Here is an 18,604-nt window from a genome sequence, read left to right on the forward strand (position 1 = left end):
GCATGTACCATAACCCGCATGTTTAGATCCGTGTGAGCAACCCATTGCCCGGGGCGCGGGGTAGGAGACACTCATCTGATTGGGAACGGATGCACAACATGCAGGGGAAATGGTTAGATAGAATGGAAGGGGTGGACAAACCGTTGACATGGTCAGTTTAAACCAGTAGTGCGCAACCTTTTATGACACCGCCCGTAGGAATGAAAAGGATTTTAATTTTACTCTGGCCAGAAAACTCCCCAGTAGTGGAGAATTACGAGTATTTTTAGGAATGTGCCATCGCCGCTTTATCGCCGTAAAGTAAACTCACCGCCCCCCTACTGCCCAAATTGATTTCATCTCCCCAAAAGTGTTCGATATCGCCCCGGTTGCGCATCACTGGTTTAAACTAAAACCAAAGTTTAGTGCTCAAAGGTAAAATACTCAAACCAGAAATTAGGTAATTAGGGTGCAGTTGAGAATAGGGCATGCAAGAAAACATGGTAAAAATCAGTCACCAGAAAAATTTCCGTTCCATTACATTGAAATGGGGGACTTTTCTAACGGAGTTCCTGTGTACAGAGTCCTGTGTGTAGGACTTGTTCCATTACATTGAAATGGGGGACTTTTCTATCGAAGTTCCTGTGTGCAGAGTCCAGTGTGTAGTACTATTGCACTCTTTTCGATATCCAGAACTTAGTGTTTGACCTACAATTTGATTCCAGTGGGTGACCTAAGCCAGCTTACTCTACCGATTTCTCTCCCATAATCAAGTAAGATGCAGGTACCTTACCGATTTTTCTCCGTCAAAGGGAATATGGGCGACCTAGACCAGCTCTTACCTCGCGTTCTTCCCGGATGAAGGCATTTCTCCAGACAAGCAGACTCGCTCTGGAAGTTGTTACCATTGCCCTTGCATCCGCCATAGTAGAACTGTTCGCAAGACTTAGCCTCCTTGTTAAACGCCCATCTCGGGTAGTTGCCATTACAATCACCACGCTCTATGGGTTGCTCACACGGATCTAAACATGCGGGTTATGGTACATGCCAAATCACCAAACCATCACCCCCGGGTCTTTGAATAAACTTCTGCGCGTGCGCACCGGGTCTGTGACGCTAGGAATAAATTGCTACGCATGTGCACCGGGTCATAACCCAAAATAACCAAGGATAAACAAGGTATAATTTGAGCAAAGCGGTTGTCCCTACAGAGAAAAATCTCCATTTCGAATAAGCAAAGATGCAAAGCTTAGCTAATTTTTCCCCCATAACCCGAAACAGCCAAGGATAAAGATATATAAACAGGGTATCATTCGAGCAATATAAATGAGGTATATTCTACTCACCCCTAGGCGGTGAACAATAGTGGAGACACTCCTCGGACGTCGTGAACCGGTTCAAATTGCCGCCACATCCGGTGTAAATGAACGGGACGCACGTCTGTCGTCTTTCATCGTAATAGTAACGCTTGTGATACTCAGAACACATGCCGCCATCCCCTGGGAGTCGGCAGATCACTGGAAGAACGAAACAAGTGAGATAGTAATAAGGGGGGTAGAATAAGACCCAGGAGACCCTGAGATGGCTTTGGAGTTAGGGAGGCAGTAAGATGATCCTTTCGTTCTTATCATTGCCTAATATTACTTTTGTTTTATAAGTCTTCTTTGTCATACGCGGTCTACATATAGTTTCTCGGTGGGGCGCCCGGGGGTATTGATACACGGCCCGGCCGATTTGGGCAGTAGACACACGTCTGATGAAAACGGGGGAAAATAGAATAGAATATACCTTGTTTATACTTGTGTGGTTGGTTAAACTTGTTTTGGTATGGAGGACCAGAACCAGAAAATATAATGGTTATACCTACTTGATTTGATAATTAAATGACATTTTTGGTTTGCCAACACTCACACTTAACTTATACTTTTTATAGGACTTAAAGTTGGCACGTACCTTACTGTTTGGTATTGGACGTTTCGGGTCTGAACTCCAGGTCCGTCTTCAGCAAATTGTCAATGTGTTATCATTCGCGAACTCCGCGAACTTGTCAATTAGAACATAAAAAACGAAAATGCGAAACAGATAACATTCAACGAATAGGACTATTGCACTCTTTTAGATATTCAGAACTCAGAGTTTGACCTACAATTTGATTCTAGTGGGTAACCTAAGCCCCAGCTTACTCTACCGATTTCTCTCCCCTCGAAAGGGAATATGGACTAAATAAGCCAGCTTACTCTACCGATTTTTCCCCGCGAAAGGTAATATGGATGAAATAAACCAGCTTACCGATTTTTTTCTCCCGCGAAAGGGAATATGGACTAAATAAGCCAGCTTAATCTACCGATTTTTCCCCCCGTCAAAGGGAATATGGACGAAATAAGCCAGTATCGTATTCGATTATGTGAAAAAAATATGGCTGAACCAATGAGATTGTAAGAATTCGCTTTGTGGAGCAAGTGTTTACATGCAAAGCGGGATCTGATTAGTTCAGCAAAAAAAAAGTCACATAATCAAGTAAGATGCAGGTACCTTACCGATTTTTCTCCGTCAAAGGGAATATGGGCGACCTAGACCAGCTCTTACCTCGCGTTCTTCCCGGGTGAAGGCATTTCTCCAGACAAGCGGACTCGCTCTGGAAGTTGTTACCATTGCCCTTGCATCCGCCATAGTAGAACTGTTCGCAAGACTTGGCCTCCTTGTTAAACGCCCATCTCGGGTAGTTGCCATTACAATCACCACGCTCTATGGGTTGCTCACACGGATCTAAACATGCGGGTTATGGTACATGCCAAATCACCAAACCATCACCCCCGGGTCTTTGAATAAACTTCTGCGCGTGCGCACCGGGTCTGTGACGCTAGGAATAAATTGCTACGCATGCGCACCGGGTCTTTGACTCAAGGAATAAACGTCTACGCATGCGCACCAGGTTTGTGACTGAAGGAATAAACTTCTGCGCATGCGCAGAGAGGGGTTTTCACAGAGAGATTCGTCCATTGTAGACCCGGGAGTAAGTGTTGTATTAGTCTAACTCATGCATTCGTGGTAAAGAGATTCTACGGTAAGTACAGATGCCTTCAATTATTATGATGAATTGTAGGTGTAGGCACCTAATAAGTGTCTCTTGGGTCGGCCACTCATCAGGTGGAACTGACAGGAAGGTACGCCTGAACAGGTGCGCTCGTCAGGTCCACCTGATAGGGAATGTCCGGCCGCTAAAAACAGAATGGAGTGGAGAGCACAGCGCATAAAGGCATAGAGTATTGCCCACGTAGAGAAATTGTTGATAGAGGGAAACGGGGAGTTCAAACCGCATAATAACTTGGAGCTAAAAGCTCTATGCTCTCCACTCCACTCTGTTGTTACATAGTATATAACAATAGAAAAACTCGGAATACGATTATTAACCTTCACCTACAGGACCTACATATGTATTATGGGTAAAGGAGTCTCAATACAATGTAGTAAAAGAGATAGCTGATCACCTGTTATAAAAAGGGTACCAAAAATTTAAAATTCATAGACATGAAAAATAACACAAGTAATTCACAACACCTCTACCAAAAAGTTAGATCATTCATTCTTGGCAAAAATTAGGGCGCTGTTACGCTGAGGCAAATTAAGGCGCTGTTACGCTGAGGAAGCATGTTGCAGTAAAACATGCTTCATGATCATGACAACATGTAGCTCCGAAGAATTGCTTCAGGACAACATGTAAATATGATGCATTGCTGTATGTTGCCTTATGTTGACCGTCCCGTCGATTGATGTTTCTTTGAAGCATGTTTCAGTGCAGCATATTTTTTTCATTGTCGATAGAGGAAAGCGACATAAGAACTTGGAGCTAAAAGCTCTATGCTCTCCCCTCCACTCTGTTGTTACATAGTACATAACAATAGAAAAACTCGGAATACGATTATTAACCTTCACCTACAGGACCTACATATTATAAGTAAAGGAGTCTCAATACAATGTAGGTAGTAAAAGAGATAGCTGATCACCTGTTATAAAAAGGGTACTAAAAATTTAAAATTCGTAGACATGAAAAATAACACAAGTAATTCATAACACCTCTACCAAAAGGTTAGATCATTCATTCTTGGCAAAAATTAGGGCGCTGTTACGCTGAGGCAAATTAAGGCGCTGTTACGCTGAGGAAGCATGTCGCAGTAAAACATGCTTCATGACAACATGTAGCTCCGAAGAATTGCTTCAGGACAACATGTAAACATGATGCATTGCTGTATGTTGCCTCATGTTGACCGTCCCGTCGATTGATGTTTCTTTGAAGCATGTTTCAGTGCAGCATATTTTTTCTTGCCTCAGTGTGTGGCTTGAGCCTTCGCGGTGGGTGAAATGGGTAAATGACAACCATACTTTCACAACAGAAACTAGATATATCTCATTTACACCTGAAATAAAATTTACCCTTGACGCTGAGGTACTTTTATCATTCTAATACATTCTTTACCCTGTGTATGAAGACCTCTTCATTGAATTAAATCTCCTTTTTCATCGCCGACGGGGTCGTCAGCCCTAGTTAGGGTGATTGCTTTGGGCTGACGTTTGGTTTTGGCTACAAAAATTTTACGCACTCAACCTTTGTTGTTTCCTTAGCAAAGATTTCTCTTTGCTCTTCATTAAATTCAATAAAATTGAAAAATTAAATCGTTCTAAAGTCTAAACTTCTTAGAAAGTCCATCTCACCTGTCTTGTTACTATCAGGGCAGCAACCCCACGCAGAAACGCTGCAGTTCTTCAAATCAATGCCGGCACAATCCTCCAGAGTTTTCTTCGTGGCCGCAGTTCCGTCTGGACAACAGCCGAACTGAGTCGCGGCACAGTCCTCTTTGGGCGGCTCAGATGGTTTGGACTTATCCGGAGTTGGAGTGGTGCTGGCGGTGGCGTCTGAAAAAGATAATAGTGCTTATTTATACTGCTCGCATAGGACTGAAAAGTCCCTTTACTCCAGCAGTAGGCTACTATTATTGTGGTCAAGAGTCGCAGCACAGTCCTCTTTACGCGGCTCAGATGGTTTGGACTTATCCGGAGTTGGAGTGGTGCTGACGGTGGCGTCTGAAAAAGACAATAGTGCTTATTTATACTGCTCGCATAGGACTGAAAAGTCCCTTTACTCCATCAGTAGGCTACTATTATTGTGGTCAAATTCTCAAATTATATTGAGGATAAAATTTCATACCTCGGCTGGGATTGAACCCACGCCCTCCAAAATTCTCAAATTATATTGAGGATGAAATTTCATACCTCGGCTGGGATTGAACCCACGCCCTCCTGTTTAACAGGCGAGCGCCTTGATCACTACACCACCGAGGTAGGTACCTGCAGTAGTACCGAAGTAAGGGATTGATCACTCTTCAGGAGTTAAGGGACTATCGTGGTCTGACTGGGGGACACCAGGAAAGGTACCTGCAGTAGTACCGAAGTAAGGGATTGATCACTCTTCAGGAGTTAAGGGACTATCGTGGTCTGACTGGGGGACACCAGGAAGTAGACCAGCATGGTCTGACTGGGGTAATTTAACAGAGAGGATAGGTACCAGCCTGAGCTGTCGAATTTTTCCATCATTATCTGTTATCTGTCATCATCTCAAGCTGTCGTTGACTGAAACCGCCCACACTACATCGACAACATAGATTCACCTCGTCGATCGACCATCAATCGAGTCGATCGACGGCCTTCGACTATGTGTGAACACGGCTTTTATAATGTTTTTTTTTTTTTTTTTTTTTTTTTTTTTTTTTTTTTTTTTTGTAGCCATTGCCAAAGTCAAACGGAATCAAACTCCTTCTGTAGATGGTAGTCTCAGGAATTTCGCCACATCAATAATTGTTTTAAGCCATAGATCCAGAAGTGTGAGTTGTGTGGGCTTTGAAGGAGGTAAATCGGGACGCTTAACTACCTTATATTAAGGAGCGCGGTAGAGCTCCGCTCCGCCAAGTCAAGAAAGTTTGACCGCGCTACTAGAGATATTATACGCCACATATAAAGTAGCCGTTTTGATGTTTACTTTGTATTGACGAGAAAGATATTGAACTCCCATCAGAGTATCAGAAAAAAATTGATTGGGGGAAAACTTCAGAAGAGACACAATAATTCCCACTTGTGTAGGTGCTGGGCTGCTGGGTCAACACGAGAACATCAGAAAGACATTCGTTGAAATATTTGAGATCGAAAAACGGTGTTTTCTTGGTTATAGAAACAAAACCAAGGATATGTATTTATTTTGTAGATTCTGACTGGTGCAGAGCTTTAACCTTGTCAAGGTGAGGACCGAGATATAAAAACTGCTGACGACGGACACAATGCGTAAAGGGAAATGGGTGGAAATATCCGTTTTAAGCTCACTCCGGTTTAATGGAAGAACTCACTAAATGAGAATCCTGCCATTACCCTTTAAAGAAAAAAAAAATCGTATTTTTTCACGTGTGGTAGTCACATACCTTGTTGTCGCGGACCCACAGCCCTCGTTACTCCATCCGGACAGCAGCCGAACTGATACGTATAACACGGACAGCCCTCGTAGATAAAGTAGCCGTTTTGATGTTTACTTTGTATTGACAAGAAATATATTGAACTCCCATCAGAGTATCAGAAAAAAAATTGGCATCGGTCCAAAATTTCATAATCGGGAAATGGGTGGAAATATCCGTTTTAAGCTCACTCCAGTTTAATGGAAGAGCTCACTAAATGAGAATCCTGCCATTACCCTTTAAAGAAAAAAAAAATCGTATTTTTTCACGTGTGGTGGTCACATACATACCTTGTTGTCGCGGACCCACAGCCCTCGTTACTCCATCCGGACAGCAGCCGAACTGATACGTATAACACGGACAGCCAGGAAATGGGTGGATATATCCGTTTTAAGCTCACTCCGGTTTAATGGAAGAACTCACTAAATGAGAATCCTGCCATTATCCCTTAAAGAAAAAAAAAATCGTATTTTTTCACGTGTGGTAGTCACATACATACCTTGTTGTCGCGGACCCACAGCCCTCGTTACTCCATCCGGACAGCAGCCGAACTGATACGTATAACACGGACAGCCCTCGTAGTTTGGTCCAGTAGCCGGCGTGTACTTATCGGGACAACACTTGTGTTCGGTGTACTGACAGCCGCATCCGGCATTGTCCGGACCTCGCGCTACGGTTTGGTTATCCGGACAACATCCGTACGGGGTGTAGACGCAGCCGCAACCCTCCAGATTTGGACCTGAGGACGGAAAGTAGGTTGAGTTGAGAGTGGAAAATAGCCAGGACCAAGATAATTTAGGCGTTAAAAGTAGGTTTGAAAAGTTGAGATTTTGAACCCGTGTTAAATATTCACAAAACAACTCTGTCTTTTGAAGGGGGCATTACGCCGGCTCAAACTCTTGACGAACGTGTTACTCTGAGCTTTAAATCCCAACAGCGAAGAAGAAGAATAAGAAGAAGGAGAAGAAAGAAGAAAAAAACTGTCAGGAAAAGGTCATTTGTACAGATTGAAATTTCTACTCTTTCTACATAGAAAATACGCCAAAACAGTCCAGTCCAACCTAAGCGTTCAGACCTGTTCCCACTTGTCGGTCGGAAAAAATCGTGTCGTGTGTAAGTGGGAACTGGGAACACTCTCATTATTTAACATATTGATGGAGGACTCTGTAAGTTTGTGAATTCCCATTTAAATTACATTGCCTACAGGACATTCGGAAAAAAAGTGTGAAACTCACGACAAGTGGGAGCGGGCTCTTTACCTGGAGTACTAGAGTCAATTGTGCTGGAGCCCGGAGTTATAGTGGAAGTTTCATCAGATGTAGACAGAGAGCTCTGAGTTCCGTCACTCATCATTTGCTCTGTAGAGGGCGTAACTGTGCTAGTTCCATCTGTAACAGTGCTGCCTGTGTCGGCAGAAAGGGAAAAGATGTCAAATTTATCGTATATAACCGACCAACATAAATAACTGTCTGCCTACGTATGGTTGAATTGATGGGACCACTTCTCAATTGTTTCTCAACCATTCGTCTGGGAACATAATGCCTGGACTACCCTTCACCAACAGTTATGTCAGTTTGAGACAAAAGAAATTTTGCGAATTTAGCTTATGAGCAGATCAAGCGTGACGGGAGGCGCGCGAACGTCAAGAGTTCGAAGCGCCACCCGGCCTATGTTAACACGAATACCTAGTTGACTCTGTCAGCTCAATTATGTAGGTACCTACACAGGTGTGGGGGCGAACAGACCTAAAGGTTGGGTTAAGCTACAACGAATCTAGTTGACTCAGGGATGGGTTCATTGGATCTTACCCGTAGTGGACTCAGGTGTGGTATCAGTGGAGGATATTTGGTCCGTTTTAGTTGCCGACACAGTTGTTTCTTTATCTTTAAGACTCTATTGTGCATAGGTACCTATTTAATCTTTTTGTGTTTTTTTTCTATACTTCTTCCCATATCATTGTTTAATCAATTTATATTGCTCTTTGGTTGCATTTTCATATTATATCCCTAGATGAAAAAAAAAAAAATAATAAAAAAAAATAGAATCATGGTCATGGTTGTTGAGTAGTATAAAATCTCTCCTTTTATTCAATCAATGTATCTTCCCCTTCAGTTCCAGTGAAAGTGAACATCACCCTGGAGACCCAAGTGTTTGGAGTTGGATCGGACATTTCCATTCCGTGTGATGTAGACGGCTATCCTATCCCTCAAGTGTTTTGGTACAAGGACGGCCAAGTCATCGAGAATGACGGCGTTCATTATCGAATCACAGGTTAGTAGAATAGTTGACGTCTCTAAAAATTGGGCGTTTACAAAACGAAAAACTATCCTCAAATAAAGGTGTTTTTTTCGGTCATATTTTAGATTAAACCTGCCTCGGTAGCGTGGTGGTCAAGACGCTCGCCTGGTAAACAGGAGGGCGTGGGTTCGATCCCAGCCGAGGCATGGAATTTTATCCTCACCGGCGGTCGACCGATGAGGTGAATCTATGTTATCGAGGCAGTGTGGATGGTTTAGCCAATGTCGATCGACGGTCGGTCGACTATGTGTGGATACAGTACAGAACAATTACCTACCTCTAACTCTAACTATCATTATACACGTCATCATATTATACCTACTGTAGAAAAAACATCATCTCAAGGGTCTTTGAGACCATATAAATTTTCATAGGATCAGGAAGGAGCTCGGATTTCTGGGCGTCCAAAGACAAATTCTTCCAACACCAATTGGCCCAAAGAGCAACTCAGAATAGGAAGGTAAGTAAATCATGGGTTTAGTATAATGTATGAATAGATATGTCCCAGATATACTTCTGTCTACAATCGATTCTTTCCCTAAATAGTTTTTTTCTTTCCCTAAAGAAATCGATTCTTTCAATAAAGAAATTTTGATACAGGGGAGGCAGGCGTCTACTTTTCAAGCTATATACCCTGGCATTCCTACAATCTTCTTCTTTTGCTTTGCCTTTTCCCATGTTCAGATGAGGTCGGCGTTTGTCTGGTTTAGAATGATCACTTTGAGGGCAACTGGTTTTGCTAAACAAAATTTTCCGAGTGAATGCCCTTCGCACTAATCAACCTTCGCTATTGATATAGCGTTAGGAAATTTGGACTAATCTACTCCCTGTTTATAGTCCCCTAGCTAGAGGCTGATCTACTCTCTGTTTATAGTCTCTCAGCCAGACAATGCCTACAATGAAGCTGACATCCCTATAATGAAGAGAAGAAATTTCATCTCACCTTTGCCGCTCGGCTCAACACACACAGCGCGGCATTCCTCCTGAGATTTGAACCGGTTTCCAAATGTCGATCGACGGTCGGTCGACTATGTGTGGATACAGTACAGAACAATTACCTACCTCTAACTCTAACTATCATTATACACGTCATCATATTATACCTACTGTAGAAAAAACATCATCTCAAGGGTCTTTGAGACCATATAAATTTTCATAGGATCAGGAAGGAGCTCGGATTTCTGGGCGTCCAAAGACAAATTCTTCCAACACCAATTGGCCCAAAGAGCAACTCAGAATAGGAAGGTAAGTAAATCATGGGTTTAGTATAATGTATGAATAGATATGTCCCAGATATACTTCTGTCTACAATCGATTCTTTCCCTAAATAGTTTTTTTCTTTCCCTAAAGAAATCGATTCTTTCAATAAAGAAATTTTGATACAGGGGAGGCAGGCGTCTACTTTTCAAGCTATATACCCTGGCATTCCTACAATCTTCTTCTTTTGCTTTGCCTTTTCCCATGTTCAGATGAGGTCGGCGTTTGTCTGGTTTAGAATGATCACTTTGAGGGCAACTGGTTTTGCTAAACAAAATTTTCCGAGTGAATGCCCTTCGCACTAATCAACCTTCGCTATTGATATAGTGTTAGGAAATGTGGACTAATCTACTCCCTGTTTATAGTCCCCTAGCTAGAGGCTGATCTACTCTCTGTTTATAGTCCCTCAGCCAGACAATGCCAAAAAGGAAGCTGACATCCCTACAATGAAGAGAAGAAATTTCATCTCACCTTTGCCGCTCGGCTCAACACACACAGCGCGGCATTCCTCCTGAGATTTGAACCGGTTTCCACCCTAAATAGTTTTTTTCTTTCCCTAAAGAAATCGATTCTTTCCCTAAAAAATTTTTGATACAGGGGAGGCAGGCGTCTACTTTTCAAGCTAAATACGCTGGCATTCCTACAATCTTCTTCTTTTGCTTTGCCTTTTCCCATGTTCAGATGGGGTCGGCGTTTGTCGTCGGCATCTCAGTCTGGTTTAGAGTGATCGCTTTGAGGCCAACTGGTTTTGGCTAAACAAAATTTTCCGAGTGGATGACCTTCGCACTAATCAACCTTCGCTATTGATATAGCGTTAGGAAATGTGGACTAATCTACTCCCTGTTTATAGTCCCCTAGCTAGCCTAAAATGAAGCTGACATCCCTACAATGAAGAGAAGACATTTCATCTCACCTTTGCCACTCGGCTCCACACACACAGCGCGGCATTCCTCCTGAGATTTGAACCGGTTTCCATTGCCTTCACATCCTCCATACCAGAATCTGTTGCAACCACCATAGTCTACGCCATCATAGAACCATTTCACCGTGAAGTCTCGACATGGACCATTGTCCTTGGGCAGGGAACATGCCTCTGTGGAATAATTGGATTGAATTATTGATACCTACTTTGTCTCAGAGTTCCCCCCCCCCTTTAGGCGCTTTAACACTTGCGTGTCGTTCGCGCCGATCCCTCCCGGGTTAGATCTTGGTGTAAAGGCCTATGGTTTTAAGGTAAGGCAAGTTTGAGTCAATGTTAAATGGTACCTACCGCGCTACTGCTTTCGCATTACTTCAAGGCACATTCTTTTGCATACATGCCTAACCAAGAACGGAGAAGTCTAGTTAGAAAATTTCCACCCTAGCCGGGATTCAAACCGAGCACCTCCGGGTTGACAGTCAGTGCTCTTGACCACTCGGCCACAAAGGTGGGGGGGAATTGCAACTGCCAAGGTCTTATCCTCCCAAAAGCGAAGGGAGGGAGTGTCTAAACAGTAATGTACGGGAGGCTAGCCTACAGTAAAGGAGAAAAATTGAGCTCCAGGGAAGGGCCCGGGCCCCCTCGCCCCCCTCCCCTAAATACGGCCCAGGGTTGATGAAGTGCAACAAAAATTTATGAATACATATTACATACCACTTGGTCGTTTCGGAATGTTCTCGCATCCTTCGAAGTCCTTGCCCTGGGCCTCCGTCACACCTGTCCTTTACATTGTCTAACTGAGCTGGGAGGAAATTTATAATTCGGTCAAATTTGTTCTCTTGCTTCGAAAAAATCGAAAGACTTTCGCCTTTCTATTCTTTACATTATCCAACTGAGCCTTTTGTATTTATTCCTGTTCTTTCTTTTATTTATTTTCAAAAGATGAATCTTTCACTGCCTTGTTTATTTCGTAGCAATGAATCAACTGCTACTTTAGACTCGTGTTGTCTGTGTCGTAGCAGGCCCATCCTGTAGTGTGCCTCTCATCAAATGGGCGAGAAGAGACACAATAATTCCCACTTATGTAGGTGCTGGGCTGCTGGGTCAACACGAGAACATCAGAAAGACATTTGTTGAAATATTTGAGATCGAAAAACGATGTTTTTCTTGGTTTTAGAAACAAAACCAAGGATATGTATTTGTAGATTCTGTCCTCACCTTGTCAAGGTGAGGACCGAGATATAAAAACTGCTGACGACGGACACAATCCGTAAATGCCTAAGGCCCGGGGTCACAAAGTGAGTTTATACTCCGTTTAACTTTAACTCTCGGATTAAGCAATCTGATTGCTTGATTCGAGAGTTGAACGGAGTTCAAACTCACTTTGTGGCCCCGGACCTAAACTTTCAATGCTCTTACCTCCAGTGGTACTCTCCATTGTAGATTCCGTAGTGATGAGTGTCGTACTTGATGCTGCGGTAGATGATATCAGCGTCGATTCAGCCGTCGAACTAGCAACCGTGGACGTCTCAGTTGTCGATCCTGCGGTAGTGGAACTGACGGCTTCTGTCGTCGAAGTAGCTGCTTCCGTAGTGGATATTTCAGTGGTAGAAGCGTCTGTAGTAGTCTCGGTAGTAATGACGCTGGGAATTCCAGTGATGGTGGTTTCGGTGGGCGTGGTTTCGGTTATGGTCGTGGGTGTGTCGGTAGTGGGAGGAGTCAAAGTGGAGGCGTCCGTTGTGGAATCTGGGGAGAATTGTAGACCTGTTTAACCCCCGATAGCTCTGATTCGATACAAGCATGCAGGCTGTAGGCTAAGGCTAGGCATTACGCCGGCTCAAACTCTTGACGAACATGTTACTCTGAGGTTTAAATCCCAACAGCGAAGAAGAATAACGAGAAGAAGAAGAATAAGAAGAACAAGAAGAAAGAAGAAAAAAACTGTCAGGAAAATGTCATTTGTACAGATTGAAATTTCTACTCTTTCTACATAGAAAATACGCCAAAACAGTCCAGTCCAACCTCAGCGTTCAGACCCGTTCCCACTTGTCAGTCGGAAAAAATCGTGTCGTGTGTAAGTGGGAACTGGGAACACTCTCATTATTTAACATATTGATGGAGGACTCTGTAAGTTTGTGAATTTCCATTTAAATTACATTGCCCACAGCACATTCGGAAAAAAAAGTGTGAAACTCAAGACAAGCGGGAGCGGGCTCTTTACCTGGAGTACTAGAGTCAATTGTGCTGGAGCCCGGAGTTATAGTGGAAGTTTCATCAGATGTAGACAGAGAGAAACGTAGCCAGGAGCAAGGTAATTTAGGCGTTAAAAGTAGGTTTGAAAAGTTGAGATTTTGAACCCGTGTTAAATATTCACAAAACAACTCTGTCTTTTGAAGGGGGGGGGATAAAAACTTTCCTGGTGAAATATCTTAAAGGCTCACAGTGAATGAAAATTTAGTGGTTGGTGGGAGAGCTCCTCCAGAAAAACGTTGCCACTTAAAAGAAAGTAAAAAAAGAAGTGATATCCCCCAAGAAAACATTCCGTGTGAAATGAAAAGCCAAGAGTTCAGAATTTCAGATCCATCACAATTAAGTGCCATTTCTTACCTCGAGCGGGGAGAATATTGTCAGGACAACAGCCGTAGGGTGTGTTCAGACAACATCCCTCCTTGTAAGGGCCATGAGCTGCAGTCACATTGTCATCACAACAGCCATGAGGAGACTCCGCACATTCCGGCTTGCAACCTTTGCTGAAATCTGGGCTGAGAGCTGAAATAGAAACGCCAAAGTCATTCGTGGAATAATTTCAAGATCATCTTTCTTAGAGACCACTCCCAACGAGCCCTTTGGGTGAAATGGGTAAATGACAACCATACTTTCACAACAGAAACTAGATATATCTCATTTACACCTGAAATAAAATATACCCTTGACGCTGAGGGACTTTTATCATTCTAATACATTCTTTACCCTTTGTATGAAGACCTCTTCATTAAATTAAATCTCCTTTTTCATCGCCGACGGGGTCGTCAGCCCTAGTTAGGGTGATTGCTTTGGGCTAACATTTGGTTTTGACTACAAAAATTTTACGCACTCAACCTTTGCTATTTCCTTAGCAAAGATTTCTCTTTGCTCTTCATTAAATTCAATAAAATTGAAAAATAGGGAAGTCAAATTTATCGAGTACTTGAACCAAAGTTAAAGGGAAAGCAATGAAGAAGTCAAATGTAAATGAGCTTTGATTGAATTGAAATCAAACTTTACTTTTGCATAAATTTACACAAATGATGACAAAATAATGTAATAAAATGAAGTTAGATCAAGTCTGGGGCTGATTCCTATGACATTCTCTACAAATTTATGGAGTACTTGGACCAAGATACCTGGGAAAACATTAAAGAGGGCTTTATTTGGAGTAGACTAATACTCGAGGGACATGTCTGACTTGCCTTAAGCGTACGAGTACCTATGTTAAATTTATCTCTTCATTGAGTTTTTTCTACCCCATTGCATAGTGCATACCCAGTACCCACATAATACTATCGATATGAAAAAAAGAGAGTTTTTTAATCAAAACGCTATTTTACCTGCACTGAACGGTCCCTTGGCGGCCGTGATGCCATCGAAGCAGCAACCGAACTCCGTGGTGTCACATTTTGGCTTCTTGGGTTTTTTGGTTTTGCATTTCTTCAACGTCACTTCCTTCACGATTGCCGTCTGGAGGGGATTCAGAGTGGTTGTCGAGTCTGAAAACACAATTACTTTAGATTAGACTAGTGCTTGACCCGTCCTTTGTACGGGATCAGTGCAGCTTAAGAGGCATGATTTCGAAGCGCCGCCATTTTGAATCAGGATGGAATGGGACAATTTTAAGCAGCCTCTGTCACCCTCAATACTCTTTTTAACAACCACAAAAAATTTCATCTAAATCGGTCGAGCCGTTTTCTTGTCCGTCACACCATCTGGACAGCATCCGAACTTGGACACATCACACGTACAGTTAGCCTCGGCCGGGTTGGGCGCCGGAGTTTGCCCGTCACCACAACACCCGTGCGGTGTATTCTGACAACCACAACCTGAAAACAAACCGGGAGGTAAATGTTGTTGTTGTAGTAGCCATTGCCAAAGTCAAACGGAATCAAACTCCTTCTGTAGTTGGTAGTCTCAGGAATTTCGCCACATCAATAATTGTTTTAAGCCATAGATCCAGAAGTGTGAGTTGTGTGGGCTTTGAAGGAGGTAAATGGGTTGGGCGCCGGAGTTTGCCCGTCACCACAACACCCGTGCGGTGTATTCTGACAACCACAACCTGAAAACAAACCAGGAGGTAAATGTTGTTGTTGTATTAGCCATTGCCAAAGTCAAACGGAATCAAACTCCTTCTGTAGTTGGTAGTCTCAGGAATATTGCCACATCAATTGGTTTAAGCCATAGATCCAGAAGTGTGAGTTGTGTGGGCTTTGAAGGAGGTAAATCGGGACGCTTAACTACCTTATATAAAGGAGCGCGGTAGAGCTCCGCCCCGCCAAGTCAAGAAAGTTTGACCGCGCTACTAGAGATATTATACGCCACAGATAAAGTAGCCGTTTTGTTTACTTTGTATTGACGAGAAAGATATTGAACTCCCATCAGAGTATCAGAAAAAAATTGATTGGGGGAAAACTTCAAAGAAAGTATAGCCCGGGGCGCGGGGTAGGAGACACTCATCTGATTGGGAACGGATGCACAACATGCGGGGGAAATGGTTAGATAGAATGGAAGGGGTGGCCAAACCGTTGACATGGTCAGTTTAAACCAGTGGTGCGCAACCTTTTATGACGCCGCCCGTAGGAATAAAAAGGATTTTAATTTTACTCTGGCCTTTAAACCCCCCAATAGTGGAGAATTACGAGTATTTTTAGGAATGTGCCATCGCCACTTTATCGCCGTAAAATAAACTCACCGCCCCCCTACTGCCCAAATTGATTTCATCTCCCCAAAAGTGTTCGATATCGCCCCGGTTGCGCATCACTGGTTTAAACGGTCTTATCGTCCCTTAAAGAAAGAAGGAAGACAGGATAGGAGAAAGCCAGCCATTCCGTGTGGGGGCCCCTTGAATTCCCGGGTTCTTAGTGAAGTTCAAAGAATAAGTGTGTGCTACAAGGGATAAGCCAATTTCCTCAAGACATGATCTCATTAGACTTAAAAGCCATAGAAACTTACCAATTGTTGAAAGCGAACTAGTGTCGTAGGACGTGGTGATAGTGGACACCTCAGTGGTGGAGCCAGTGGACGAAGGTAACTCAGAGAACCCTTCACTCGTCAAATCAGCGTCTTATCGTCCCTTAAAGAAAGAAAGAAGGAAGACAGGATAGGAGAAAGCCAGCCATTCCGTGTGGGGGCCCCTTGAATTCCCGGGTTCTTAGTGAAGTTCAAAGGATAAGTGTGTGCTACAAGGGATAAGCCTATTTCCTCAAGACATGATCTCATTAGACTTAAAAGCCATAGAAAAAAAACTTACCAATTGTTGAAAGCGAACTGGTGTCGTAGGACGTGGTGATAGTGGACACCTCAGTGGTGGAGCCAGTGGACGAAGGTAACTCAGAGAACCCTTCACTCGTCAAATCAGCTTCTCACTATTCTATATTTCCAGAAAACCTCATATGTTTTCCACAATTTTTAGCAATTTACAAAAGGTTCTCCAATTTTATTTAAGATTTTCGAAGAGGTTTTTATAGTGGAAACTGTAACTGTTGAGGAGGGGATTTAGAGTGGTTGTCGAGTCTGAAAACACATTTACTTTAGATTAGACTGGTGCTTGACCCGTCCTTTGTACGGGATCAGTGCAGCTTAGGAGGCATGATTTTGAAGCGCCGCCATTTTGAATCAGGATGGAATGTGACAATTTTAAGCAGCCTCTGTCACCCTCAATACTCTTTTTAACAAAAACAAAAAATTTCATCTAAATCGGTCGAGCCGTTTTCTTGTGAAAAGAGGACAAAAAGGTCTATTTTGGCGTAACAGACAGACCTTCTCACTATTCTATATTTCCAGAAAACCTCATATGTTTTCCACAATTTTTAGCAATTTACAAAAGGTTCTCCAATTTTATTTAAGATTTTCGAAGAGGTTTTTATAGTGGAAACTGTAACTGTTGAGGTCTTATCGTCCCTTAAAGAAAGAAGGAAGACAGGATAGGAGAAAGCCAGCCATTCCGTGTGGGGGCCCCTTGAATTCCCGGGTTCTTAGTGAAGTTCAAAGAATAAGTGTGTGCTACAAGGGATAAGCCAATTTCCTCAAGACATGATCTCATTAGACTTAAAAGCCATAGAAACTTACCAATTGTTGAAAGCGAACTAGTGTCGTAGGACGTGGTGATAGTGGACACCTCAGTGGTGGAGCCAGTGGACGAAGGTAACTCAGAGAACCCTTCACTCGTCAAATCAGTGACGGTTGTTTTTTCCAGTGGCGTGGAAGTGGATCCTTCAGTAGTGCTCAGGACAGTGCTGGTCTCTGGGGAAGAAATTCATAATTCGGTCAAATTTGTTATCTTGCTTCGAAAGACTTTCGCCTTTACATTATCTAACTGAGCTGGGAGGAAATTTATAATTCGGTCAAATTTGTTCTCTTGCTTCGAAAGAATCGAAAGACTTTCGCCTTTTTGTTTTTTACATTATCCAACTGAGCCTTTTGTATTTATTTCCTGTTCTTTCTTTTATTTATTTTCAAAAGATGAATCTTTCACTGCCTTGTTTATTTCGTAGCAATGAATCAACTGCTACTTTATATTAGACTCGTGTTGTCTGTGTCGTAGCAGGCCCATCCCGTAGTAGGTATGCCTCTCATCAAATGGGCGAGAAGAGACACAATAATTCCCACTTATGTAGGTGCTGGGCTGCTGGGTCAACATTAGAACATCAGAAAGACATTTATTTTGTTGAAATACCTATTTGTGATCGAAAAACGATGTTTTTCTTGGTTTTAGAAACAAAACCAAGGATATGTATTTGTAGATTCTGACTGGTGCAGAGCTTTAACCTTGTCAAGGTGAGGACCGAGATATAAAAACTGCTGACGACGGACACAATGCGTAAATGCCTAAGGTCCGGGGTCACAAAGTGAGTTTATACTCCGTTTAACTTTAAATCTGATTAAGCAATCTGATTGGTTGATTTTTGAAAAATCCAAAAAAATTAGCCAATCAGATTGCTTGATCCGAGAGTTGAACGGAGTTCAAACTCACTTTGTGGCCCCGGACCTAAACTTTCAATGCTCTTACCTCCAGTGGTACTCTCCATTGTAGATGTTTTTTTTTTTTTTTGCGTACCCCCGGTTGAAAATCGCTCTGTTGGAGGATCACCCATAAATCAGAGGTTCATAGGTAGGATTAAAGGATCAAGCGGGTAATACCTATTAAAGGATTTTGTGGAAATGAAAAGAAGACGTGTTTTTAGTTCAAGCAATGTCCGTCGACGAAATGTGGATGCTCTTAAAGTTTCTAGAGCAATAAGACTGGACAGGCAAGAAGAAGAAGAAGAAGAAGAACAAAGAAGAAATAGACGAAGAAGAAGAGGAAGGGGAAGAAGTGCATAAAGCTCAATACAGAATGGAGCCAAAGGAGAGCATAGGACATGGAGTTTTTGGCTCTCAGTTCTATGCGTTCTGAAGTCATCACTTC

The 18,604-nt window shown here is 42.8% G+C and overlaps 1 protein-coding gene and 1 long non-coding RNA gene across 2 annotated transcripts in view; both read right to left on the reverse strand.

Annotated features, from left to right (window-relative positions):
* Nucleotides 1–22: 22 nt before the first annotated feature.
* The window catches only part of LOC103506440 (papilin), a 27,857-nt gene continuing 9,275 nt past the window's right edge, over nucleotides 23–18,604 (reverse strand). Inside the window, exons 12-26 of the mRNA XM_026821484.1 lie at nucleotides 18,523–18,604; nucleotides 18,206–18,271; nucleotides 17,266–17,439; nucleotides 16,678–16,710; nucleotides 16,150–16,260; nucleotides 14,535–14,693; nucleotides 13,555–13,716; nucleotides 6,973–7,212; nucleotides 5,005–5,058; nucleotides 4,690–4,890; nucleotides 3,093–3,197; nucleotides 2,517–2,754; nucleotides 1,326–1,555; nucleotides 822–1,001; nucleotides 23–75 (exon numbers count right to left, since the gene is read on the reverse strand). The exon at nucleotides 18,523–18,604 is cut by the window's right edge and continues 78 nt beyond it. Of these exons, the coding sequence (XP_026677285.1) occupies nucleotides 23–75; nucleotides 822–1,001; nucleotides 1,326–1,555; nucleotides 2,517–2,754; nucleotides 3,093–3,197; nucleotides 4,690–4,890; nucleotides 5,005–5,058; nucleotides 6,973–7,212; nucleotides 13,555–13,716; nucleotides 14,535–14,693; nucleotides 16,150–16,260; nucleotides 16,678–16,710; nucleotides 17,266–17,439; nucleotides 18,206–18,271; nucleotides 18,523–18,604 (2,088 nt within the window). The remainder of the gene's footprint in view (nucleotides 76–821; nucleotides 1,002–1,325; nucleotides 1,556–2,516; nucleotides 2,755–3,092; nucleotides 3,198–4,689; nucleotides 4,891–5,004; nucleotides 5,059–6,972; nucleotides 7,213–13,554; nucleotides 13,717–14,534; nucleotides 14,694–16,149; nucleotides 16,261–16,677; nucleotides 16,711–17,265; nucleotides 17,440–18,205; nucleotides 18,272–18,522) is intronic.
* On the reverse strand, nucleotides 7,803–8,315 carry LOC113466257. The gene is made up of 2 exons (XR_003390705.1): nucleotides 8,282–8,315; nucleotides 7,803–7,876 (listed from the first exon to the last, which is right to left on the reverse strand). It is a non-coding gene; the product is annotated as an uncharacterized LOC113466257 (long non-coding RNA).

This window comes from Diaphorina citri, unplaced genomic scaffold (assembly GCF_000475195.1).
Source record: "Diaphorina citri unplaced genomic scaffold, Diaci psyllid genome assembly version 1.1 scaffold235, whole genome shotgun sequence".
NCBI lineage: Eukaryota > Metazoa > Arthropoda > Insecta > Hemiptera > Psyllidae > Diaphorina > Diaphorina citri.